This window comes from Artemia franciscana, chromosome 9 (genome assembly GCF_032884065.1).
Source record: "Artemia franciscana chromosome 9, ASM3288406v1, whole genome shotgun sequence".
In the NCBI taxonomy this organism is placed as follows: Eukaryota; Metazoa; Arthropoda; class Branchiopoda; order Anostraca; family Artemiidae; genus Artemia; species Artemia franciscana.
In genome coordinates this window covers 2,336,958-2,364,264 of record NC_088871.1, presented here as the reverse complement: position 1 = coordinate 2,364,264, position 27,307 = coordinate 2,336,958, and the positions used below count along the sequence as shown (strand labels likewise).

The window sequence follows — 27,307 nt, the reverse complement described above, 5'->3', positions numbered from 1 at the left end:
ATCATTCCTTTACAGACTCGGCATGTACTCAAGATTTTTTTTTGGTCGGAAGGGAGAGGGGCAACAATAAAGATAAAAATATTTGATAATATAAACAAGAAATATCCAGAAATTTGGGAAAACTTAGGTTTTTTAGTGGTCGGGTCCCATGGCCCCTCGTACATACATACCTAGAGCAGCTAGCAGAATTCTTTTTTACTCAGATTTCAAATTGCACTACAGGAAAAATGAATCAAGCGGAAAAAAAATGATATTACTTTTTAAAAAATGATATTACTATTATAAAACTGGAGAAAGAAGTAGACACACAAACTTTTACTGTGAAGCTTTACAGCTATAATACTGGCGAGAAATTTAATTAGTGGACATCAAGATATATGACAGTTGACGTAATTGACTCGACCTACGGCTCTTGTCTAGATGGCGTAGAGAATGATGAGACCAGGCATCTCCAGGTTGACCTATCACTTGCCAGGCTCGCTGCTACTTCCACTGGGATGGAGGCTTAGGCAAGGACTTTATTGGCTTTGTCATTCCACCAAGTAGAGGGACATTTTCTAGGACGTTTCTACGCAGGGTGGTGTCAAACCACAACCCGTGCTGGGATCGAAGTGAGGCAAAAGAAGGAGGCGGCCGTAGTAGCGAAAAGCGATTTGGGCATAATGCGTCAAGAAAGGAGCTTGTGAAGTACGTGATAGGAGGGCCTGGTATCAATGTTACATCTTCCAAGATGTTTGGTCTGCACGCATCGACGGTGCGGAGGACAGATTTTGTGGCTGGCCAAGTCTCTACTCCATATAGTAGCACTGTACGATTAAAGCGTTGTAGATACATATTTTAGTACGGCGGCTTATATTTGGTTTTCACCAAATACTGTTCAGCGTCACAATAACTGATGACACTTTGGCTATTCGGGATGTAAGCTCTTTTGTGATCGAACCATCCCTCGACAGTTTGGATTGGATCCCAGGTAAGTGAAGTCTTCGACTAAGTGTATTCAATTGCTCTCAATGTTGACTTCCTTTATAGTAGATAGTAACGTTGGGGGCTCGATAGAGGCAACTTTGTTTTTACCAGTTGATCTGCAGACAAACTTTCAAGACTTCTTTTGAAACCACAGTGGAGAGCTTCAGTGACAGTTGCTGATATATTGATATTTGCACCATATTGCAACAAATATTGCAGATTTGCCTACGACACGAGGCACTAAGTTCAGCTGCAAAATGGCAAAAGTCACTCGAATCTCTCTTTTACCTTTATCTAAAGCAGTAATTGGGCATAGAACGACGAGAGATTATAGCGATCCATACTATTCTTGACAAAATATGAGGAAAGGTCCTTCAGAAACCAATAACTTTGAAGTTGCCTGTTTGGCTTGTCCTGGTCTGTTTAAAAAGCATTTGAGATCATGGGAAGTCATCGTCTGAATCCATAAAAGAAGGCCTTGTTTCAACTTAGAAGGTTTTTATCGGCAATATTTCTTACAGTGTAAAAGTAAAAATATAAGGATTAATTATACTAAATTATGTGTTATCTAAAGTTGTTACGGAAATTAAATTCTGTATTAAGCATGACATGCTATGATTAAGTTGTCAAGCTTCTTTCGGATTTGATAAAAACAAACATTTGCTTATTATGAATTATTAAAGTTTTATTCGACGAAAAGCAAGTTTCAAGAATTGCATCTTTTTACATGAATTTTCAGCCTTTACACGGGGTCATATAGGCAGTAGAAAGGTTTCAGCCCGTTTGCTGCGACACACCGCTTTGCGGCACCAACTTCTTAGGCATACCGCGAAATTTTTAACGTGCCATAAAAAATCGCGTGCCATAAATAAAAATTGATAAATATTTTCACGCTGCAATAAAGCAAGTTCATATGATTGCTATTTAATCAGTTATTCATGCCAGTACGGCTATTCTGTGCAGTGACACATTAGCAGTATCAGACTAATGTTATGAACTTTTCATATATTTATTTCGGAAAAATTCAAGGTTTTAAATTTACATTTTTTTGTAATATTTTCATAATACAAATAATTACATTTAGCCAAGTATTTCCCGGTCTTTTAACCCATTCTTAGGTAACCTGGCGAAAAATTGCGGTCTGTGTCAGAAACTAATCTTTAATAATAATGGACAAAGCGTATGTTGCTTAATAACTTGAAAAGGAAAATAGTGAATGGTGACCTACACTGAAACTCTGCACCATTTAAACACCCGGTCTTCTCCCCTCGCCTCAATGTGCACACCCATTGTGTAAAGGAGGTTCAAAAAATTTTGTTCACAAAATGTGTGCTCAGAAATTGTGTTGTTCATGCATTAATAAAAGTGCCGTGACTTTCATCCAACACTAACTATGCAGATCGATAAGCGATTATATATATATATATATATATATATATATATATATATATATATATATATATATATATATATATATATATATATATATATATATATATATATAATTGAAAACCATTCACTAGCAACTTCAAAATTCGATTGACTGTTACTGCTACTAATAACAACTCACATCAGCACCAAGCCGCCTGAGACCAACACAGCCTCCTCCGTCCCAATCTATTCAAAGCCCCCCTCTTTACACCCTCATCCCAATCTATTCACAGGAAGTTCCTGTTTCCTTCAAATCTTTCTTTATAACATCCTTCCACCCCAACCGCGGACGTCCTGTTTTCCATTTAACCCTAGACGGTTGGCCAAAAAGGACAATCCTTGGTAATCTGTCATCCTTCATCCACAGAACGTGCCCTAGCCATCTCAACCTTTCTCTCATTATAGCCCAAGAAAGCGGGATTGAACCACACTTTTCGTGCAGCCTACTGCTTGAAATCGATCAGTCAGCCGGGTACCCAGAACACTCGTACATGCTTCATTTACGATTCTCATGTTTCATATCCTCTTAGAACGATATAGCCCATTTTTAACACGTCAACAAAGAACCTATGCTGCTTAATCAAAACATGGACGAGGGCTGTGGCATCTCCTTTTGCAGGAAATCGCTCTTTTTTTTACTCTTGTAAATACTTCCTTATCGTTTCTTGGAAACCATTTCCCCCTAAATTCACTTAACCTTGTAGATTGTTTTAGACCTTATCTAGAGATACCTTACACCCTGAAATTATTTTATTTCCAGCTCATTTTTCGTTGCTCCTAGCTATTTTTTTTTTTTTACCGGCTCCCCAAAGTGAGCCATTCAGGGGACATTTCGACCAAGTCTGCAAAACATACAGTGAATTAAAAAAGAATACTGGTGGTTTTCATTTTAAGCATCAATCATCATGCGTAAAAAAACATCCCTGATGGTAAGATCTCCAGTTTTATTGTCGTTACATTTCATTATTATCAACAGCGTAAAGGAACTGGGGTATACTGGTAAGTTAGACAGGCTCGTCACAGGCCACCTGCTTTGTCACAATTATTATTTAGGAAAAAAAAATGTAAAACTAAGACAACAAACTCCAAATAAACTCCAAATTGTTCCAAAATGAAGCAGCTTTTCTTGCCCACAAGATTACCATGGAAGCTCATATTTCCATTTACTTAGCCCAATTTGCCCTAAACATTGACTCCTAGCTATGTTCTGTTTCCGGCTTTACTTTTGATTAAGAAAAAATAAGATGTATATGAGAATTTTTTTGTCGTCGAGACAACCAAGGAATAAAATTTAGATTAATATACTGACTTTTCCTACATTACACCGGTATTTTCATTCTCCGACGAATGATCTCTAAAGGTTAAAACTAATACCTGTGTGCCCTTCCCCTTCAGTCATTTCTGATATGGTTTGGCTTGTATGGAAACTGCAAAAATATTGTCATTTTTTCGGCAAGTATTTAGGGCTTTTAGGTCAAATTTTGATACCGGGTTGCAATGAGATTCTTCAAGACCCCTGAAATAGAGGGTATTCCTTCCCTCTGAGGGAAAGTTCTCGGTTGTCCAAACCAGAACACATTGAAAAGCTTCATCCGGCGATCAATTTTCATGTGGAAAAGTCTCCTGGAATTGATAGAACAGACGACCGTCTTTTCTTTAAGACGTCTTTTTACGATTCCAAAGGTTGAACAATTTATTTTTCAAAGACCAGGGAAGTACTACGGTTATTATTCGAGTCGACAATCGTACTAATTAAAAATAAAAAAGAGCTTAAATTTGAAGTATAGTATTTAGACGCCAGACTCCACATGTCTTATTTCTCCCGTAAAACGAAAAAATTGTTTTCCTACACCGCGTATTGAATAACATAACCTTCTCCACTATGAGAAGAATAGTGAAGATGCGACGTCTGGTGCTTCATAATACAGGCAAAATGAGAAACAATCAAGCTTATTTCCTCTGAAATAACTGCTTTATATTCATGAAAACAGAACGCTTGACAACAGCAAAGATAAGGTTACTGCTATAAGCGACTCATAGAGCGTCGTCAATGAAGCGCATAAAGGCGCTCATAAACTTAATAATGTTTTCCATAAACTTTTATAAAGTACTTTTTGACGCCCAGATAGAAGTTAAACTTTAATTTAACTTTTTCTATAAACTCAACAAAATGGACTAATATCAGAGTAGATCTCATGTTTAGATTTTCTATTGAGAAACCTGTAAAATTCGAAGCTGAGATTCTCCTCCCTTTCCTATTTATTCAGCGATAAAAAAATATAATGCTGAAGATTAAAAAAGGGGAGGGGGGTTGCACACTCTTTAGTGGTATCTCCTTTTTTCAATCACTCATTGCAGTTATTTCAGAGAACCTAGCAATATCTGCTAGAATAACGAAATGTAAGACGGAGTTCTAGCGACATTAAAATCTGTCAAAACTTCTAAGACAGACCCGTTCAAGACCACAGAGGACTAATTTATGCATCAGATTGATTATGAGAGGCCCCCTTCAAGAGCAGAAGCTACTTTGAAAAGTATGGGACGAATAGGAGCCTTCATGCAGTCTGTGAAAACGATCCAAGTCACTTTGGATGGTCCAGTAAACATTCAGCTGAGCTGGTCAAGAGGTTGAGAGATTCAGTCCAGTATTGTCCAAAATGTTCATAATGCGAACGGAGGCAGTACTCCAGTATAATCTTTGAGACATGCAGAGGGGGTAGTTGTGGTCAAATGTAAGGAAATTCCACTTCCAGCAAGAGGGATCGAGGTCTCACATACCTTAAACTTATGGACAATTTCGGGCTGTCTCAAGAAATTCGCACAGCTAAATTGGGATTAGCTAGGCGTCATCTGCTCAATAATGAACAAGATAAGTTTAAAGATTCCAAGCACAGGGATAACTTAAAAACAGTGAATTACTCATGACGACAATGCTGCTTAATTATGAGTCAAAGGTAAAAACAGAGTCCGTGTGAAGTTATATTCCATTTCTTGGAAGAGGGTAGGAGGGGGGGGGGGGTAGTTACACTACAAAAGGTCATCTGAAAGAAGGTACTATTTTTCATTTAAGTCATTTGAACTTTTTTTTCAAAAGAAATTGAAAATGTTTACTACAGCGAGTTTCCTTAGCGTCAATGGGCTGCGACGCTTGCCTCAACGATCATCAAACTCGTGTATAACATTATTAAATAAAAAAACTAGTTTTTTTAACTGAAAGTAAGGAGCGACATTAAAACTTAAAACGAACAGAAATTACTCCGTATATGAAATGGGTTGTCCCCTCCGCAGTCCCTCGCTCTTTACGCTAAAGTTTGACTCTTTGCCACAATTCTACTTTTTAAAACAATTAAAAACTTTAGCGTAAAGAGCGTGGGACTGCGGAGGGGACAACCCATTTCATATACGGAGTAATTTCTGTTCGTTTTAAGTTTTAATGTCGCTCCTTACTTTCAGTTAAAAAAACTAGTTTTTTTTTATTTAATTTCTGAACGTTTTTGAATTAATGCATGTTTGATTTTGGCTCTCCGCACATAAATTATTGAAAGAAATTAGTATATTAATTTTTTTTTTTGGCTAAATGGCTTTCTCTTAGTTTTGATCAAACGATTTTGAGAAATAAGGGGTGGGGAAGGAGGCCTAGCTGCCCTCCAATTTTTCGGTTACTTAAAAAGGCTACTAGAACTTTTAATATTCAACGAACGTTTTTATTAGTAAAAAATATACGTAACTTAAGAATTAACTTACGTAACAAACTTTTATATTCTTATATTTTTATTATGTGTACGAGGGGGTTTGTACCCTCGTTAATACCTCGCTCTTTACACTAAATCGTAAGTTTTGTCCCAATTCTTTAAGAATGACCCCTGAATCAAAAAGGCCGTAGAATAAATAGTTGAAATCACTAAAAATATCTTAGCATAAAGAGCGAGGTATTTATCTCCTCCTAAATACCTCGCTCTTTATGCTAAAGTATTTTTAGAACCCCTCATATGCGTAATAATCTCTGTTCGTTTTAAATTTCAATGCTATTCCTTACTTTCATTTGAAAAAACGTTTTCATGTTTATTTTTTCATTTTTTTTTTATAGTAATGCTAGAAAATCCTGCGCCCTTTTCATTGAATTTTTCTTCCCCCATGACATATTCCTCAAAGGAAAGATCCTCCCACAAAACCCTCTCCCATCAACCCCACCCCCCAAACCAAAAAATCCCCATGAAAACGTCTGTACACTTCCCAATAACCATTACTATATGTAAACATTGGTCAAAGTTTGTAACTTGCAGCCCCTCCCTCAGGGATTGTGGGGGAGTAAGTCATTCCCAAAGACATAGTAATTATGGTTTTTGACTATGCTGAACAAAATGGCTATCTTAAAATTTTAATATGTTGATTTTTGAAAAAAAATGAGCATGGGAGGGGGCCTATTTGCCATCCAATTTTTTTAGTCACTTAAAAAGGACACTAGAACTTTTCATTTCCGTTAGAATGAGCCCTCTCGCGACATTCTAGGACCACTTGGTCGATAAGATGACCCCTGGGAAAAAAAAAAACAACAAATAAACACGCACCCGTGATTTGTCTTCTGGCAAGAAATACAAAATTCCACATTTTTTAGATAGGAGCTTGAAATTTTTGCTATAGAGTTCTCTGATATACCGAATGCGATAGTGTGATTTTCGTTAAGATTCTATGACTTTTAGGGGATGTTTCCCCCTTTTTTCCAAAATAGGACAAATTTTCTCAAGCTCGTAACTTTTGATGACAAAGACTAAATTAATTGAAACTTATATATTTAGAATCAGCGTATCTTTTGATGTATCTTTTAGCATCAAAATTCCGTTTTTTAGAATTTCGTTTACTATTGAGCCGGGTCGCCCCTTACTACAGTTCCTTACCACGAACTGTTTGAAAAGAAAATAATTCGGTATTTCGGGGCTTCTGACATTATTACTCCTTTGCGGAAGGTAGGCTCAAAATTGAAAAAGGATTATATTTTTTCTCAGGGCCCCTTCCACCTCTTAGTTCGTTTATTTTCCCGTTAGTTTTCACCTGTTTTCGCTTTATAGTTGTGTTATCTCTTAGCAGTTCTTTCGTTAGTTGAGTTATGGTTGTGGTATATATGTTTTATCGCTCGTATAGTTGTGTTATTTTCAAATTATACTCCATAATAGAGAGGCTCCGAACACCCAGCATTGTATGTTAAGCTCTTAATTTGACGTTTTTTTCTAACGTGACCACATTCGTCCTGCGCCATTTTCATTGAATTTTTTCCCCCATGGCATATTTCTCCAAGGAAAGATCCTCCCATATAGCCCCCTCCCTCAACCCTACCCCCAAAACCAAAAAAAAAATCCCCCTGAAAACGTCTGTACACTTCCCAATAACCATTATTATATGTAAACACTGGTTGAAGTTTGTAACTTGCAACCCCTCCCCCAGGGACTGTGGGGGAGTAAGTCATCCCCAAAAACATAGTTATTATGATTTTTGACTATGCTAAACAAAATGGCTATCTCAAAATTTTGATCCGTTGACTTTGGGAAACAAATGAGCGTGGGAGGGGGCCTAGATGCCCTCCAATTTTTTTGGTCACTTAAAAAGGGCACTAGAACTTTTCATTTCCGTTAGAATGAGCCCTCTTGCGACATTCTAGGACCACTTGGTCGATAGGATACCCCCTGGGAAAAAAAAAAAAAAAAAAAAAAAACAAACAAATAAACACGCACCCGTGATTTGTCTTCTGGCAAAAAATGCAAAATTCCACATTTTTGTAGATAGGAGCTTGAAACTTCTACAGTAGGGTTCTCTGATACGCTGAATCTGATGGTGTCATTTTCGTTAAGATCCTACGACTTTTAGGGGGTGTTTCCCCCTATTTTTCTAAATAAGGCAAATTTTCTCAGGTTCGTAACTTTTGATGACTAAGACTAAACTTGATGAAACTTATATATTTAAAATCAGCATTAAAATTCGATTCTTTTGATGTAGCTATTGATATCAAAATTCAATTTTTTAGAGTTTTGGTTCCTATTGAGCCGGATCGCTCCTTACTACTACAGTTCGTTACCACGAACTGTTTGATTAAACTTTGGAACGTCTAGTGAACCAGTTATCAGAAGGAATGTAAGTGAAACAACTATCCCAATGCCATCGATCTTGAAAAAAAATTAAATTAAAAAAAAAAAAAGTTTTTGTAACGGAAAGTAAGGAGCGACATTAAAACTTAAAACGAACAAAAATTACTCCGTAAATGAAAGGGGCTTTTGCTCCTCAACGCCTCGCCCTTTACGCTAAAGCTTGACCCTTTCTCTTAACTCTACTTTTTAAAACAGTAAGAAACTTTAGCGTAACATATACGCATAATATAAACCATAACTTTAACATAACATAAGAGTAAGGTCCTTAACATCAAGCATCAAGTTGACTATTCTTTTTTTGTTCAATGTACAGTCGTCGAGATAACAATGTGTGTATTTCAATTCCCCTTTCCATGCTCCCTTAAATATTAAGCTCAATTTTCTAAATACAAATATTCGAGCTTCGAAGGATATCACTCAAAGTAGATTCTTGAATGACTTATTTTTTAAGCCATCTCGTCTGGAATATCTCAAAAGGCGTTAACTTAAGACAACATAATTTCATAGGCAAAACTGAATAATGTACTTTTTTTTCTAAAGTTGAGAGCCATGGCTAATCGGAGAAAAAGCCAAAACAGACAGTCTGAATGAGGACAAAGCTGGCATAAGCCTTTTTCATAATAGTATAAAAATAATATCATTTCCAAAATCAGGCCCTGGGTAGGGCCATGGAGGGCCAGGGGTCAGCTACCATAAGTTTTGGGAGTAAAATATCGTTAATAATTTTTTTGGGCGGGGGGTGGATCCGGCCATGGAGGGCCATTAAGGACTAGCTTTTTTGTCATTCAAAATGCGAACAAAAAAAGGATGTCAAAAGACGCCTTATCTTTTTATTACATATGAAGTATCCATCGGTTTAATAATTCTTTCCAATCTTATAGCTCTTTGCAATCACAATTAAAAGGGGGATCCACTACACGCTACTCTGAATTAGCTGGGCCTTTATTAAGAAGAAAGCCATTAAAAGCCAAGAGACGAAAGCCACGACAGCTAGAGAAGCATTGTCGCTTCAAAGTGGTCAACATCAGCTGTCACTTTTCATCAGATATCCAAGAGAGGAATTAGTTTCTAAATCTGAAAAGAATCAGTCGATTTCGGGGAGTGAGTCCCAGTGGAATTTATTGGCTAAATAGGATCTCTTAGCTTGGGAAATTGGATATGTATTAACATTAACTGATTGATTGTCCCGTTTCTTAATCCCGTTGTCTTGACAAGGACCTCATTTAGTATTAATCTATACAAGAACAGGAGGACAATGACTGTATGGGAAAAAATTAGAAACTTTTCCACAAAAGAGTTAGTTCATTGTAGGAACACCAGGGAAGAATATCTTTTTCCCAACATTTATATAAAGTATAATTTGTCTCAGAGACTTGATATTGCAGAAAATCAAAAAAAAAAGTTTAAAAATAACCTTTTGGGTTTATTTTTCAAGCACTCCCATTAAACCTTTAAAAATTAACAGGTGAAAATACGAATTTTAATCCCAGCTTCATAAATCAGTTTGAAAATGTTAATCTCATACTTCTTTGATATTTTTTTTTCTTTCGTCCAAAAAAATAAAACCTTTTTAGGATAAACCAGGAAGACTTTTACAGTCTGAAGCCAATGGAAAAGCAGGTTGTCCCCGAATGAAGCGCGAAGAGATCACAAGGAAAGATTCAAAGGAAATTAGAACTTCATGAGAAGAGGTAACGAGTGAAGTTTTGAATAAATTGGAGTGGAGGAGGAGTGTCCGCACCTGTGCTGGCCTAAAACGGCTTGGCGCTGCAGTGAGTTGCTAGTGGTAGTAGTAGTTTCTTTACAAGATTAAATAAAAACAAGTTTTTCAATTGAAAGCAATAAGCAAGTTTAATACTTATCACACACAAAAATTATTCCGTATATGAGGGGAGCTATCCCCTCCTTAGTACGTCGTTCTTCATGCAAAAACTTTTTTAGTGCTTTAAGAAAAGCTTTTTATTCTATTAAAAATGCCCTTGTATTTCAGGAGTCGTTCTGAAAGAATTGGGACAGAAAATCAAAGGCTAGCAGCCCTCCAATCTTTTTGGGTATTGAAAAAGGACATTAGAGCTTCTAATTTCTGATCGAATAAACCGTTTTATGACATTCCAGGACCATTGATTTGATACGATCATCCCCCCCCCAAAAAAAATAAAAAAAAAACTAACACGCATCCACGAAGTTTCTTCTCACAAAAACTACAAAATACCACTTTTTCACGAATTTGAGCTTGAAACCTCTAAAGTAGGGTTCTCTGATATGCTGAATCTGATGATACACTTCCAAAAATGATTTCTTGATTTTTTTAGGGGCGTTTACCCAGTGTTTCGAAAATCACGTAAGTTTTCTCAGGCTCATAGCTATTAATGAATAACGTTAACTTAATGAATACTACATATTTTGAATTAGTATAAAAACCGATTTTTTTTTCATGTATCTATTGTTATCAAATTCCGTTTTTTAGAGTTCGGTCACTATTTAGCCGAGTCGCTCCTTTCTTACAGCTCGTTACCAAGAACTGTTTGAAAAAGTACGAATGACATAATTATTCACTGAAGAGAATAGAATACTGACTTGCAACGGCTAACTCTTGCATACCAGTAGACTAGCAGACCTGTATCTAAAAATCACCAACGAGATCGACCCTTATTAGCTAGCTCGATTAAAATTAAAAACACAACAAAACAAAATACGTATATTTTTTCAATAAGTAATATTGGCATGGTTTTGTCTTTTTTTAACTACATATAATCATTATTTATTTCGTTTTGCCTTTTAAATGTGCATGATGCATTTTTCATGCTGCCATAGTTTAGTACCTGCCATAAGGTTAATACCTACCATAGTTTTGAATCTCATACAAAACCACATGTTTCCACAAATCTCGACCAACAAAAATGTGTTTGCCGATATTTGTGTCCAGCAGCACCAATTCTCGAAAACGTAGGGGCAAGGAAGGATATATTTCGATTTTTTTTTCAATGAAGATAAAAAAAAATTAATCTACGGGGAAGGGTAACATTTTTATGAAAATAAAAGAAGAGGTATTTTTTTAAATGCAGATCCACTCCAAATTAACGCCCCTGTTTGTGTCTCTACCAAGAATGGAGAATCAGGGCGGTCCCTAATTGCACTGCTACCAGAGTCAAAGGTCTTAAAAAGCAAGACTTTTGAGTTGATATCGTCAGAATTTAAGAATTCAGAGTTTGAGTTGATGAAAATAAATAGGCTAGGTCCATACAAAGTCAAGTAACATCAACCTTTCTGTTTTGTCAAAAAGTCTATTATTTTGGAAGAATAGAAAGATAAGTCTGCAAACCAAGATCAGAATATTGGAAGCTACAGTGATGACAGTGGTCAAATATGGCTCTGAAGCATGGGAGCTCCGAAAAGCAGATGAAACCCAATTACAAGAGTTTTACCTAAAGAGTTTGATTAGAAATCAATTGTAGTTTAAATAAAAGTGGAATTACTGGTAACAAGATTAATTAAGCGTAATTCTAATACCCACCAATTAAATTTAAAGAAATCAATTCTTAATCCCAAGCAAGGTTGTATTAAAAAAAAAAAAAACATGTTCGTTCTCAACGAACTTTATTTTTCCCTAGCGTAGTTTTATATCTGTAATAGTTTATATTTTTGTTTATTATGTAAATAAAAGTAAAAAAAGTCAACCTGAAGAATAACTCAAATATTGGATGAGAGCAGAAGAAAAATTGACTTACCTGAAGAATAAAAAAAGTCAACCTGAAGAATAACTCAAATATTGGATGAGAGCAGAAGAAAAATTGACTTACCGCTCATATGCATGGCATCATACTGTTCAGTCCTAAGTGGTTCCCTGTAGATTAGGGGGTCAGCACCAGAAAAATCAGCAACTGTGCCAACATACAAATCTCCATCTTAAAGAGAAGCAAAACTAATTCAGTAAAAACAATAAGAACAAATACTACAACTATAACTATACACGGGAGGGCGGAGGAATCCTCTAAATAGTGGTCCAAAGACTCCATCTCGCCCCCCACCTAAAAAAGCAAAAAGTTGCAAAAACTTACAATTATTCTGCAGTTTCACTCTTCATCAAGAGGAGTTATCTGATAAAACTTGTCGACATCCTATGACCGCCTATCCAAAGGACCAAACATGTCATTTTAAAAGAGAATAAGAAACATTAAGGCCGTGATTAAGTGAACTAATGGAACTCGAAAATCCCATGTTAAAATTGAAAATTTATATTTAAAAAGTACTCAAGCATTCATACATACCAAAAAGGTATGTATCTACCGCTCTAGAACATATTTAAAGCAGTAAATTCGATTTGGTTTTATATATTTGGGATATACATAATATATTTGTTTTACATATTTGTCTTATATATTTGTGATCTACAAATATATATGTTTAATTTATTTGTTTTCTATATTTATTTTATATATTTGTAAACTACACAATATATTTGTTGTGTTTATTTGTTGCATATACTTGTTTTATATATTTGTGATCTGCACAGTATATTTGTTTTATTTGTTTGTTTTATTAATTTCTAATATACACAATATATTTGTTGCATTTATTTGTTGTATATATTTGTTTTATGTATTTGTGATCTACACAAAATATTTGTCTTATTTATTTGTTTTACATATTTCTGTTTTATATATTTATGATCTGCACAACATTTTTATTTTATTTATTTGTTGTATATATTTTTTTATATATTTGTGATCTATACAGTATATTTGTTTTATTTATTTGTTTTATTAATTTCTAATCTACACAATATATTTGTTTTGTTTATTTGTTGCATATATTTGTTTTATGTATTTGCGATCTACACAAAATACTTGTCTTATTTATTTGTTTTATATATTTGTGATCTACACAATATATTTGTTTTGTTTATTTGTTTTCTATATTTATTTTATATATTTGTTCTATATATTTGTGATCTACACAATATATTTGTTTTGTTTATTTGTTTTCTATGTTTATTTTATATATTTGTTCAGTATATTTGTGATCTGCACAATATATTTGTTGTATTTAATTGTTGCATATACTTGTTTTATATATTTGTGATCTGCACAGTATATTTGTTTTATTTGTTTGTTTTATTAATTTCTAATATACACAATATATTTGTTTTACATATCTGTTTTATATATTTGTGATCTACACAATATATATGTTTTATTTATTTGTTTTCTTTATTTATTTTATATATTTGTTCTATATATTTGTGATCTACACAATATATTTGTTGTATTTATTTGTTGCACATACTTGTTTTATATATTTGTGATCTGCACAGTATATTTGTTTTATTTGTTTGTTTTATTAATTTCTAATCTACACAATATATTTTTGCATTTATTTCTTGTATTTATTTGTTTTATGTATTTGTGATCTACACAAAATATTTGTCTTACTTATTTGTTTTACATATTTCTTTTTTATATATTTATGATCTACACAATATTTTTATTTTATTTATTTGTTGTATATATTTTTTTATACATTTGTGATCTATACAGTAAATTTGTTTTATTTATTTGTTTTATTAATTTCTAATCTACACAATATATTTGTTGCACTTATTTGTTGTATATGTTTGTTTTATATATTTGTGATCTACACAATATATTTGTTTTGTTTATTTGTTGTATCTATTTGTTTTATGTACTTGTGATCTACACAAAATATTTGTCTTATTTATTTGTTTTATATATTTGTGATCTACGCAATATTTTTATTTTATTTATTTGTTGTATATATTTATTTTTTTATATTTGTGATCTGCACAGTATATTTTTTGCATTTATTTGTTGTGTATATTTGTTTTATGTATTTGTGACCTACACAAAATATTTGTCTTATTTACTCGTTTTATACATTTATTTTATATATTTGTGATCTATATTGTAAGAAAAATTAATTCCTCTATTCCAGAAGAATAACTTCTACAAAAAAATCTTCTAAAAATTATATAAAACAAATAAATAATAAGTCTTATTTATTTGTTAAATATATATTTTTTTTATATTTGCGATCTGCACAACATTTGTATTTTATTTATTTATTGTATATATTTGTTTTATATATTTGTTATTTACACAATATATTTGTTTTCTTTATTTGTTTTATATATTTGTTTTATTTTATTTGTGATCTACACTGTAAAAATAATTAATTCCTCTATTCCAGAAGAATTACTTCTACTTGAAACAAGAAGCAATCTATTTCACCTTTTCATGATTTTAATCTTTGCTTTCCGATCGATTCCAATTGTTCCAGGTTTCAAGAACAACTAGAATCATTCTTCCTAGCAAAAAATAAATAGACAGGGAAAATTACCTTGTAAAGAATTGATATCGATTTGTATTCAAGGCATCTTTGAGAAGAGAATGGTTAAAATCCATCATCCGTCAGAACCTTTCCAGAAACTCGGAGCGCCCCAATTAATACAGAACAAAAGTTGTGTCATTTTAATTTCAAAAGGAATCAAGTCCAAAATAGATTCTTATTCGTCAGATGATTAACAAGGACAATCAGAAGGACCTTTCATGTCCTAAACACAACCTTTAAGAAGGGGGTTGCAAAAAAGATAGCGGATAAAATGGTTCATTGATCACGAATGAAAATCGATTAATTTTCAAGAGTGGATGGGGCGAAATGATGTATGTGAATATAAATTTGCCAAATGGAACGGATGCTAACCAAATCAGCGGATCTGAGGGGGAATTACGTGGATTATTAATGAACTAATTAAGATTTCCCTGGGATATTAATTAAAATAATGAAATTAAGCGGATGAAAACCAATATGGCAAAGTTCCAATATAATCAAATAGCTTTCCCAGCTGTTATGTATGATTCTGCTGTCTTTTGTGCGTCTATTTTCATTCAGAAGAAAATACCACTATTGAGTTTCAACATAGTATGTTTCATTTTCATTACAAAGCCAGTCTTTTCCGAAAAGAGGTTTTTTGATCTACAATAGCGGCGAAGATGGACAGGGGTGACACTCAAAAAGGTATTCGCGGAGCATCTTCCAGGGGTCAGTTCGGTTTTTGGTGAGACTTATATTACAATATTGTGTCCTCTTATATGTGTGTGCTAGGTCTTTTAGGGGAGAGCGTAACTACAAGGCTTATCTTAGCAGGCATCTATTCAAGGTCTCTTCTACTAGACACTATTCTACAACCAATTAATGTGAACAGATATACTAAGATACTGCCACGAGAATACGATCGAGACGAAGCACGACATATTGTCCGACAGACGTAACAAGAATTTACAATAATTATATGAGACTAAGCCAGTTCGTTAATTCAGGTTGAAACCCCATTTTCTTACGTAAGAATATAGTCAAAACATTGATAAAATACACATACAAGGGGGAGTTATGTAGCAGTTCAAAATTTACGAGAGATACCTGAGTTTTTTAAGTACCAGGGAGATCAAAAGAAAAACACTTTTCTGCCCCCCCTCCCCTCATTGAACTATCTTAGGTTTATTCATACCTGAGAACCGGAGTTCACTAATAGAACTCCAGTTCTCAAACAAAAAATCTCAAACAAATAATACAAAATCCTGTATTATTCAGAACACACCCGAGAAGTGAAGTTAGATTAATCCTAATAAAATATACCAAAATGTGATGAAAATATAATACTTTAGCTTATATAATAATGCAATTTGGACTATATATTTGCATATTAGCTGGGTGAGGGGGTAAAGTAGCCTAATTTTACTTCACCTAACCTTACCCGACCCCCCAACCGAACTGTAAAAATATATAGCCAAAATTATACAAGTCCAATGCATTCTGTCACCCGTTGACTTTGTGGCTATGAAACTGGTGTTCATAGACTGTCCATTTAGCAAACGTCTCGAGTGTGTTCCAAATAATACAGGAGTGCCCATTAATATTTTACCACATTTTCGTCAGTGTTGTCCAGTAGAACCAGGAAAATAAGCAAGCAAAACTTATTAGCCAAATTTGACAAGGCTATATTTCCGCAAAATCTAAACTTTAAGAATCCGCTGATTTCCCAAAGACAACTACACCTACAAAGCAAAACTACATCTTTTTAAGCTGTTTGGCAGCACAGGTTTTAGCTCATTTTTTGCTTCTTTTTTTTTTCACTAACGTTTCTTTTTTTTATTTTGGCGTCCGCTTGAAAAATAGCATAGCTACTTATGGAGGTCTTATTTATTAAACATTAAATTCCTCATATTTCGTTAAAGATATATATTATTGTGCAAGTTTCAAATTAAAATTTCAAACTTGGTTTTCATTCTCCTTTGTATTTTAACAATTTCATTAGTTGAAGCTTGTGGAGAAAAACCCAGGAAAAACTCAGTGATCCCAGAAAACCCATAAGGCTCTCTAAGCAGAAAAATTTAGAGTTAGTCCTACACCAATCATTGTTCGAGGCAACATTTTTAATAAAAGATATACAGGCCATACTTTTAGCATTAATTTACCGATGATCACACATATCGGATACTTATCACAAAATTTGTACAATAATTATACAGCTTTACCTTGCAAATTTATCTTACAGCTTTCTAAGGTAATCTATTTACCCGAAATCTTTACCGTCCTAGCCGAGTGGTTAGTGCCCCGGACTTGAAATCCTTAGGTCAGGGATTCGAGTCCTGGTGTCCTTGGTTATTTTATTTGGGATGGGGGTCAATGGTGCGACTCTGTAAGCTCAGCCGGAGTTGACTCTGAATGTGTACCTGGAGAAAAACACGAGGAGCGTCAGATGATATACCCCAACCACGCATTATATCCCCAACCGAAGGCAGAAAATCAGGAGATGAGTACTTCCGCAACGCAGGCCATTGGTCAGAATGAGAAAAAGTTTCTTTTTTTTTTACAAATTTATCAACTTATCTTGTCCATGGAGAAAATTTTGCTGTTCATATTAGGTCACATATATGTTCTAAGATTAGAATACAATAAAATTTCTTGCTACACTAAACGGGTATAAGTCCAAGTTCGTTTATTAACAATGTATGTATAACAAAGGACACAAAATAAGACCCCCCCCCACAATTGAGCTTTAAGGTCCTGGATGCAGGGAAATAGGAAATAAAAATACAAAAAAAATATATAAATAGTAACCTAATGCCATTTATCATCATTAACCAACTCAGATCAGGGGACACGAGACTCTACAGACCCGGCAAAAAATAAAATAAAAGTAAGACATTAGTTACATTGGATATAACCCACCCGAAAATTAAATATTGAGCACTATCTTTTTACAATCAACTCAAAAAACTCAACTCTTCTATTAATAAACTTTCCTTCAAATTTGTCTACATTAGAATGAAGTTTTGTCGGTAGTCAGTAGACCATTGTCTACTGATTTTCCTTTTTTCTTTCTTTTTTTTCTTTTTTTTTAAACAGCTTTCTTACCAATTAATCACCTGCAACTTTTTATATTCACTAACATATATATATATATATATATATATATATATATATATATATATATATATATATATATATATATATATATATATATATATATATATATGTAAACACCAAAAACAAGAAGAACAATAGGGAATTTTTTAAGACAGTGGGAAACAAATCAGAATGAATATTTCCACCCTATGTCCAAGGACCGTCCTCAGCAATACAAATGAGAAAAAACAACTTACAAGAGGATAAAATCAACAGAACTAAAATGAACACTTTTTCAAAGCAGTCCCAGCATCCTTACCTAAGCAAAGTTCAACCAGGACTGATAAATAAATTGTTATGAAACGCGGCAATTCATTGAAATGAAAGAAAATTATTGACAAACACGTTTTTAATGCCAGCCTAGCTTTTTTTCGCTGCTGATCTTATAGGTCTATTTGTGACAGGTTCTGTGTTAATATCTATTAGTTTTTATAATATTTCGTAAGGTCATTTTTAATTAAATTTGTGTATAAACATTCAATGAATATTCTCTTAAATCCCTATTTAAGGAAATATTATTATTAATCTTAAGTCTGATTTCAATTGCTTCTCGAACTACTTGCTTTATGCCTAGATCATTGCTAATAATGGCGGATTCTTCAAAAAGTATTTTTGCGGCTAGGCCAAAAAGCTCATTTTATATTATCTAAATAAAATATCTTCCATTTTTCTCTTTTGTTTAACGCTATAACAATACCAACTTAGGCAGTCACATACCGAAGACTTATTTTCTGGGAAGGGTTAATTATATTTTTTTTTAGGGAGGGTGGTAGGGTAATGATTAAAAAAATGATAATTGAAGTAACAGTGCCTAATAATTCGAGAAAATTAGGATTGCGGGTCAGCCCCCAGCTTCACACCGTGGGTTGCTATTGAACCATGAATGTTTGCCCATCTAAATGTTAGGTTACAAAGTTTGCTAATTTCCAGTCAATTTTTTTGCTCCTTTTTTCATACTTTGTCGGGTATTAGAACATCCGTCCGGTATGTCCCATCTATTTAAATATTTTTCATCTACAAACACCCAATGAATTTTCTAAGCATTTTTCTAGGGATTAAGGACGGATAATAGAAAGGGCTTCGTTTCCCTTCTATTTCCCATACTAAGATGGGAATCATATTGATCAAACTTGCGTGTAGAGAAAGGCTTAGCAAGTACTGCATAGAATACAACTAAAGTAGACTTTATCTTACTCTATATATTTTACTAAAATTTCTTTATTGAACAAAACAAATACTAAAACCACTTAGGACTAAAATAACCTTATACATACTTTTAATTTTTCAATGATTTTTTAATGGCCACTTTATTATCTCAAACAACGTGTTGCAAAATAACATGCTCTGTGTACAGTAAAGAACCGGATGCATTGTTGGAAAAGATGGAGGTATGGACACAACTTTGGGGGATTTGACTCCCCCAAATATATATTGGAGGACCTCCACTAAAACTTTAAAAGCTAGAGTGAACACATTTATGCAGAATGATGTTGACCTAAGTGGGCTATTTTTAAAACTTTACCGGTTTTTCTTCCAAACTCTAGTTATCACAATTGACGGAACTGACTTTCACGATACATTGTGCTGAATACCCAAAATTCTCACGCCACGCTTTATCGACCTAATTTTCCCCCTCCTCTACAATTTGAAAAACTAGAGTGAACAGGTTTATGCAGAATGTTGTTGACTTTAAGTGGGCTATCTTTAAAATTCTCCTAGTCTTGCTTCCTAAATTCTGGCTATTAAAATTTACACAAAATCCTTATGGTTATCAATTCTGGAATAAATTCGGGTTCTCAAATTTTAATTTTTAAACAATTCTGTCTCTATCTTTAATTTCTAATTAAAATATAAGGTGCTAATACTTCCAGATTTATGGCTATTTATTTTTACCAACTTTTTTATACCAATAAATTCTATACCGGTTGTTGAAAAAGATGGAGGCATGGACAAAACTTTGGGGGATTTGCCTTCCTCCTCAAATATAGCTATTATGTAGGCGCCTGCTCGCAAAGACATAAGAGTCTAAAGTAAAGGAGTAGAAAATGGAAGCACCTAGTCACATATACCCATGCCACATAGCGGTCAACCACTCATGTAGACTTATTATATATATTTAAGTTTTATTATTCACACTTGGATGGGATATTCTCCGGGATGGCTAAAGCTGTCGTAAGCAACAACACTATCAGTTTAGCTACAAAGGAAGAAAAAACTATTTTAATGAAAAAAATTATTTAAATTTTTTTTTAAAGACTAGCATTTTAATGAGATATTTCACAAATTTTGGTTATAATAGGTCTTAGCTGAACTTCTATGAACCATAGAAGCTGTATTTCTAGAATAGAATATGTGCCATAGAAGGTGTATAGAAACACCGTATTTCAACATGGGACCCTGTCCAATTGTTCTTGTAGCTGTAAGTAAAATTTTACTATCTCCGTCAGTTGGTTCTACATGGGCATATACTACGATGACTATTGAAAAAAATTATCTTAATGAAAAAAATTATATTAATGAAAAAAAATCCTTAAACATCCAAATTTGAATTTAAGGAGATAGGCTAAGTAGTATTTAAGCACTGAATCATGCACAAATCTGCATATTGCAGATTATAATAGGTGGTTATAATAGGTCTTGGCTGAACTTCTATGAAACAACATCTCTTTTAATTCTGTTTTTTAGTTTGTTTTATCTGATCTAGAGTTAGATTTCTATTGGTTTCTTTTTTTATTTAAGCTGTCTATTTCGCTTAGGACGGCTACTGGTCATAGTTTAAATACTTTTATTGTAATTACTGTCTTCACCAAACGTAATCAGTCAGTATGATTTTTTCTGGGTGCAAATGATATTTTGTTACTTATTTCCTTTTATTTTTATTCCATTCCCCGTATCTTTTCAGTTCCCATATCAAGAACAGTACAAATTACTGCAGTATACGAAGAGTGTAGCATAGCCATTCCAGATAATAAGGTCTGCAAATCCTCGAGTAAATTCACGACTGTTTCCAAAATAGAAAGCGTTCATAAATGCATTGAATGACTTCCCCCTTTTTGAAACGGCTTTCATTCAGGCAATATTTTTGGCATAATAAGACATAAAGCAGAGCTATGCTTTTCAATACTCCCATCTGTTCTATCTATCCAATAGCAAATAAAATTCGCTATGCTTATCCCAATTTCCTTCCTTACTCAATTTAGCCTACAGATTTACCATGCAATTTGTTATTAGGAGTAGACAGTTGGCACGCACCTGGATTAAAATTCTAATACACTTTCTAAAATATTATCCTATTTGCATAGGACTTTAACATCATCCTGATGTCTAGGTTTTAAAATAAAGCTTTTTATCGGATTTTAAGTTACCGTTTCAACGTTAAAGCTTCTTTTCTAAAACAAATCTATTTCGAATACCCAACTAAAACTTAGGGTAAAATCCTTTTGAAACAAAACTGTCTAATTATAAAACCATGAAACAATAAATTAGTAACTGACTTTCAACTAGTAATCTACGTGGATCTTCACCAAAAAGCTATCATGATCAGGCTTGAATCTAAGCGGGCATAAGCAGCTATTGAAGTGTTCATTCTTAATGACATACTAAAAAAATCCATAAGGAGAGTGATGCACTTCAATAGCCCCCACTGGGTGGTGGTAAATCAAAGGGCGTTATGTTACACTTTCGTCCAAACTGATATTTATAGCCCATAATTTCGAGCACATTGAATCGAACGCCTATTTTTGGTGACAATTTTCTGATTTTCTCTTCAACCATACCTGAGCACCTTGTCTTATAAAACAAAATCTTTTACCCAAACAACTTTTAAGTTATTAAATTTAAGATGCGAATCTTGTCAATTAAGCAATATCTGCAACCTAGTAAAGAGCGAACCACGGCCTATAGTAACCAAAAGCTCAAAAATGCGTAAAAAAATTATCTAGCTAGAACAAATTGCTATTTGACTGATTCACGAATGATAACTATTAGGCCTACTTTGGATAGCCTTAATAATAAAATAAGAAATAAATTTGCAGTAATTAAAAAAAAAACTGAAAAGACTCGATAAATGGCCTCAAATGTAAATGAACAACACACCATTAAAATCGCATTGTGGGACTAATAGTAAAATAAAAACCAAACTTGCAGTAATTAAAAAAAAGCTGCATTGATGTTAGGCCATGTTTATCCCTTATTTCCTCTTAAATAATACTTATCCCAGTTGACAGAGTTCAAGGATTTGTTTTTATAGATTCTATGAAAGATTTTTGGATATGTTTACTGGCATTGTTCATGCAGAACGCTTACAGTCCCTCACCTTCAACAACAAGGGAAATCGCTTTTTGTGACTGAACTGAGGACTGACCTGTCCTCTGTCCCTGTTATAAAGTGCGAGATGGCACCAAAAAGTGTAATTTGGGTGCCATTTCTGGAAATAAAAGACTAGGCGAGGCACTGGAACATCATTGAGAGCTATTTAACGGCTCATTTAAAAACCGGTTAGTTTTTCAGAATTCCATAAATATAGGAAACATCACGAGCCTGCTTGTTCGAAACAGTTCTTATTCAAAAATATTTAGTATAAACCGCGATGCAGTAATTTTTGTCCGTTTTAAGTTTCAATTTTACTCTTAACTTTCATCAAAAAAAACTATGCAATTTAAATTAAAGTCATTTTCATAGCTGACCCAAGGATCTTCTGCATCCTCTCGCGGCTACGGGAATGTGGATCAATTGCCCCATGGGTCCAGTCTATTACAAACTCCTATGGTCAAAACCTAGCTTTAGAGCATATATATATATCTATATATATAAAAATAAGTTGTCTGTCTGTGGATCTGTGGATCAGGTGACGTCATGTTTCTGTGTCGGCTGACGTCATGAAATTAGTTGTCGTCATTTTTGCTTTGACGGTGAAGTCATTAATGGTATTTAAGACATATATGTTCACGTAGAAATCTATTAATGTTTAAGTTTAAAATGACTGATGAACTTACAATGGCAAAAGCCGATGAAGATGCTCAAAGAGTCTATGCCAAAAAACTTGCTGCTGATAGAGAAAGTCAGAAAAGAAAGCGTGCCGAGGAATCAAAAGAACGGCAAGGAAACAGGCTTGAGGCTAAAGAACGCAAAACCGCGCAGTTAGATGAAGATCCACCTGGACAGCGAGAGTCAAAACATATCAAAACTGAAAATGATAGCGATGATGATTGGGTTTGGGATTTTGACTTGGATAAGGGCATCAATGCCTACCAGATTTTAGTTAAAAAAAACAAAGGTTCGGCGATATGTATTTCATAGTGAAGCTGAAAAATAAAGAAGAAAAAGAAAACTGAAAAAAGAAAAAGTGTAAAAAACTAAAAAATACTAAAAAGAAAAAACACTCAAAGAGAAATTATAGACCGGGACACAAATGACGACCGGGACAGAGGGAATATAAATAACGACCGGGACACTCAAAGAGAAATTACAGACTGGGATACCAGGAGACAAATGACGACCGGGACACAGGGAATATAAATGACGACCAGGACACAGGTATTTAAGAATATCGTTCAAAGAACTAAAAAATACTAAAAAGAAAAAACACTCAAAGAGAAATTACAGACCGGGACACAAATGACGACCGGGACAGAGGGAATATAAATAACGACCGGGACACTCAAAGAGAAATTACAGACTGGGATACCGGGGCACAAATGACGACCGGGACACAGGGAATATAAATGACGACCAGGACACAGGTATTTAAGAATATCGTTCAAAGAAAAATTTTTCATTGTAAGAAGACCGTTGAAAGAGAAATTTCTAATTGTAAAATGACTGAAGAACCTACAATGGCAACACCCGAGGAAGCTGCTCAAAACGAATGTATTCAAGCCGAAGTAGCTGAGTTGGTAAAGCGTTATGTTTCAGGTTCTAGGTCCGAGAGGCTCCAGGTTTGAACCTTGGCTTTAGCATAAATACAAAAGAAGAAAAAAACTAAAAAAGGTAAAAACTACAAAAAAACTAAAAAGAAAAATATATATATATATATATATATATATATATATATATATATATATATATATATATATATATATATATATATATATATATATATATATATATATATATATATATATATATATATATATATATATATATATATATATATATATATATATCTATATATCTTCTATATATATAAAAATAAGTTGTCTGTCTGTGTAACGATGACTCTGGTCAAACATTTTCAGATCAATTGCTGGCAATTGGAAACGGAAAGCTCCCAGTAGTGGGAAAGCCAAGAATGTTGTATATTCGCAATTTATACGTAGTTTGAAACACATATATAAATCTATGTATATTCACAGGTGGGACACAGGGACACAACTACAATGGCGCGTAACTAATATGGCGCGTAACGACTTACGCGCGCGGGGGGGCTTGGGGGGGCGCGAAGCGCCCCACCAACTAGGTGTTGGGGTGGCGCGAAGCGCCACCCCAACAGCTAGTATATATATATATATATCAAACAGTTCGTGGTAACGAACTGTAGTAAGGAGCGACCCGGCTCAATAGTAACCAAAACTCTAAAAAATTGAATTTTGATATCAATAGCTACATCAAAAGAATCGCATTTTAATGCTGATTTTAAATATATAAGTTTCATCAAGTTTAGTCTTACCCATCAAAAGTTACGAGCCTGAGAAAGTTTGCTTTATTTAGGAAAATAGGGGGAAACACCCCTTAAAAGTCGTAGGATCTTAACGAAAATGACACCATCAGATTCAGCGTAACAGAGAACCCTACTGTAGAAGTTTCAAGCTCCTATCTACGAAAATGTGGAATTTTGTATTTTTGCCAGAAGACAAATCACGGGTGCGTGTTTATTTGTTTGTTTTTTTGTTGTTTTTTTTCCCAGGGGTCATCGTATCGACCAAATGGTCCTAGAATGTTGCAAGAGGGCTCATTCTAACGGAAATGAAAAGTTCTAGTGCCCTTTTTAAGTGACCAAAAAAATTGGAGGGCATCTAGGCCCCCTCCCACGCTTTTTTTCCCAAAGTCAACGGATGAAAATTTTGAGATAGCCATTTTGTTCAGCATAGTCGAAAACCATAATAACTATGTCTTTGGGGATGATTTACTCCCCCACAATCTCTGGGGGAGGGGCTGCAAGTTACAAACTTTGACCAGTGTTTACATATAGTAATGGTTATTGGGAAGTGTACAGTGGTTTTCAGGGGGATTTTATTTTGTTTGGTGGTGGGGCTGAGGAGAGGGGGCTATGTTGGAGGATCTTTCCTTGGAGGAATCTGTCATGGGGGAAGAAAAATTCAATGAAAAGGGTAGAGGATTCTCTAGCATTACTATAAGAAAACAATGAAAAATAAACATGAAAACGTTTTTTCAAATGAAAGGAAGAAGTAGCATTGAAACTTAAAACGAACAGAGATTATTACGCATATGAGGGGTTCTAAAAATACTTTAGCATAAAGAGCGAGGTATTTAGGAGGAGATAAATACCTTGCTCTTTATGCTAAAGTATTTTTAGTAATTTCAACTATTTATTCTATGGCCTTTCTGATTCAGGGGTCATTCTTAAAGAATTGGGACAAAACTTACGATTTAGTGTAAAGAGCGAGGTATTAACGAGGGTACAAACCCCCTCGTATACATAATAAAAATATAAGGTTATGAAAGTCTGTTACGTAAGTTAATTCTTAAGTTACGTATATTTTTTACTAATAAAAACGTTCGTTAAAAATTAAAAGTTCTAGTTGCCTGTTTAAGTAACCGAAAAATTGGAGGGCAACTAGGCCTCCTTCTCCACCCCTTATTTCTCAAAATCGTCTGATCAAAACTAAGAGAAAGCCATTTAGCCAAAAAAACAATTAATATACAAATTTCATTTAATAATTTATGTGCGGAGAGCCAAAACCAAACATGCATTAATTCAAAAACGTTCAGAAATTAAATAAAAAAAAAAAATAATTTTTTTAGCCGAAAGTAAGGAGCGACATTAAAACTTAAAACGAACAGAAATTATTCCGTATATGAAATGGGTTGTCCCCTCCGCAATCCCTCGCTCTTTACGCTAAAGTTTGACTTTTTGCCACAATTCTACTTTTTAAAACAATTAAAAGCTTTAGCGTAAAGAGCGAGGGATTGCGAAGGGGACAACCCATTTCATATACGGAGTAATTTCTGTTCGTTTTAAGTTTTAATGTCGTTCCTTACTTTCAGCTAAAAAAAATTTTTTTTTTTATTTAATATATATAAAACGTAGCCTCTAATAATGCCGCCGGATAATCATAGTTCCAAAATTCTATTTTTAATTAACCAATCAAAATACTGGAATAAAAAAGAGAGCTGTAACATAATTTCAGAGATTCTGAACTCCAATTACCGATCTATCTATCCCTTTTAATTTGTTTTTCTCCCTGTCGAATGTCTCATTTCCGACGGTAGAAAACTGGATTTCATTCGCCGGATGAACACCCAAATGAGAAATTAATTCGTTTAAAGTCAAGTTTCCTCCGCTTTACAACACATTTTAGATATCTATCAGCCCCCCATCTGCTCCCAGCTTCTCTAAAGCAAAAAGCTATAACAAAATTATAAGATATGGACAAAACATAAAAGCCTTCAAAATTGAGAAGATTGACATTCAGGCGTGCTGAACAAGGTTGTCAGTTTTTGCTTACAATAGATGATACAAATACATTTTAAATGTTATTTTCCCCCCAAAAAATGTATATCGGTTTTCAAACCTACTTCTATTATATATAATAAGCTGCAGATGAAATTATTTGGAACCATAACTAGTCCGTGGCTGAACCCGGCCTATTCGAAGCAACGGCAGCAACCTAGTAAAGGGCAACCACGGCCCATAGTAACCAAAAGTTTAAAAATATGTTTTGAAAAAACTGCCTTTTGAGAAAAAATTGTCGTTTAACGCTAATTCAGGAACGGTAATTATTATCCCGATTATTATTTATAGTGGAAATTCATTGCGAAAAGAAACTTTTGGACTTTTCGAAAAAGGGTCTGAAACCCCTCTCAAATGGCGTAAGCTCGAGATGAAAAATGCACCGTTGGAACAAGAATCGTAAAGAAAACCATCACAGGAGTAATACCCCTCCCTTCTCCCTTCCAACAAGGAAAATCAATTTTTGCATCGAAACACCAATGTGTTCACTTTTTTTTACCAGGGGTGTTCCTATAAAACCACTGATCATAAAATGTTGGTAGAACATTCATTTGAAAGGTAATCCACATATCTAGTGGAAACAAAAGTGATTGTG

General features: G+C 34.0%; 1 protein-coding gene across 1 annotated transcript in view; it reads right to left on the bottom strand.

The window, feature by feature from the left end:
* Positions 1-27,307, bottom strand: part of LOC136030874 (semaphorin-1A-like) — a 380,467-nt gene that overhangs the window by 150,327 nt on the left and 202,833 nt on the right. Inside the window, exon 8 of the mRNA XM_065709948.1 lies at positions 12,335-12,439. Coding sequence (XP_065566020.1) covers positions 12,335-12,439 — 105 coding nt within the window. The remainder of the gene's footprint in view (positions 1-12,334; positions 12,440-27,307) is intronic.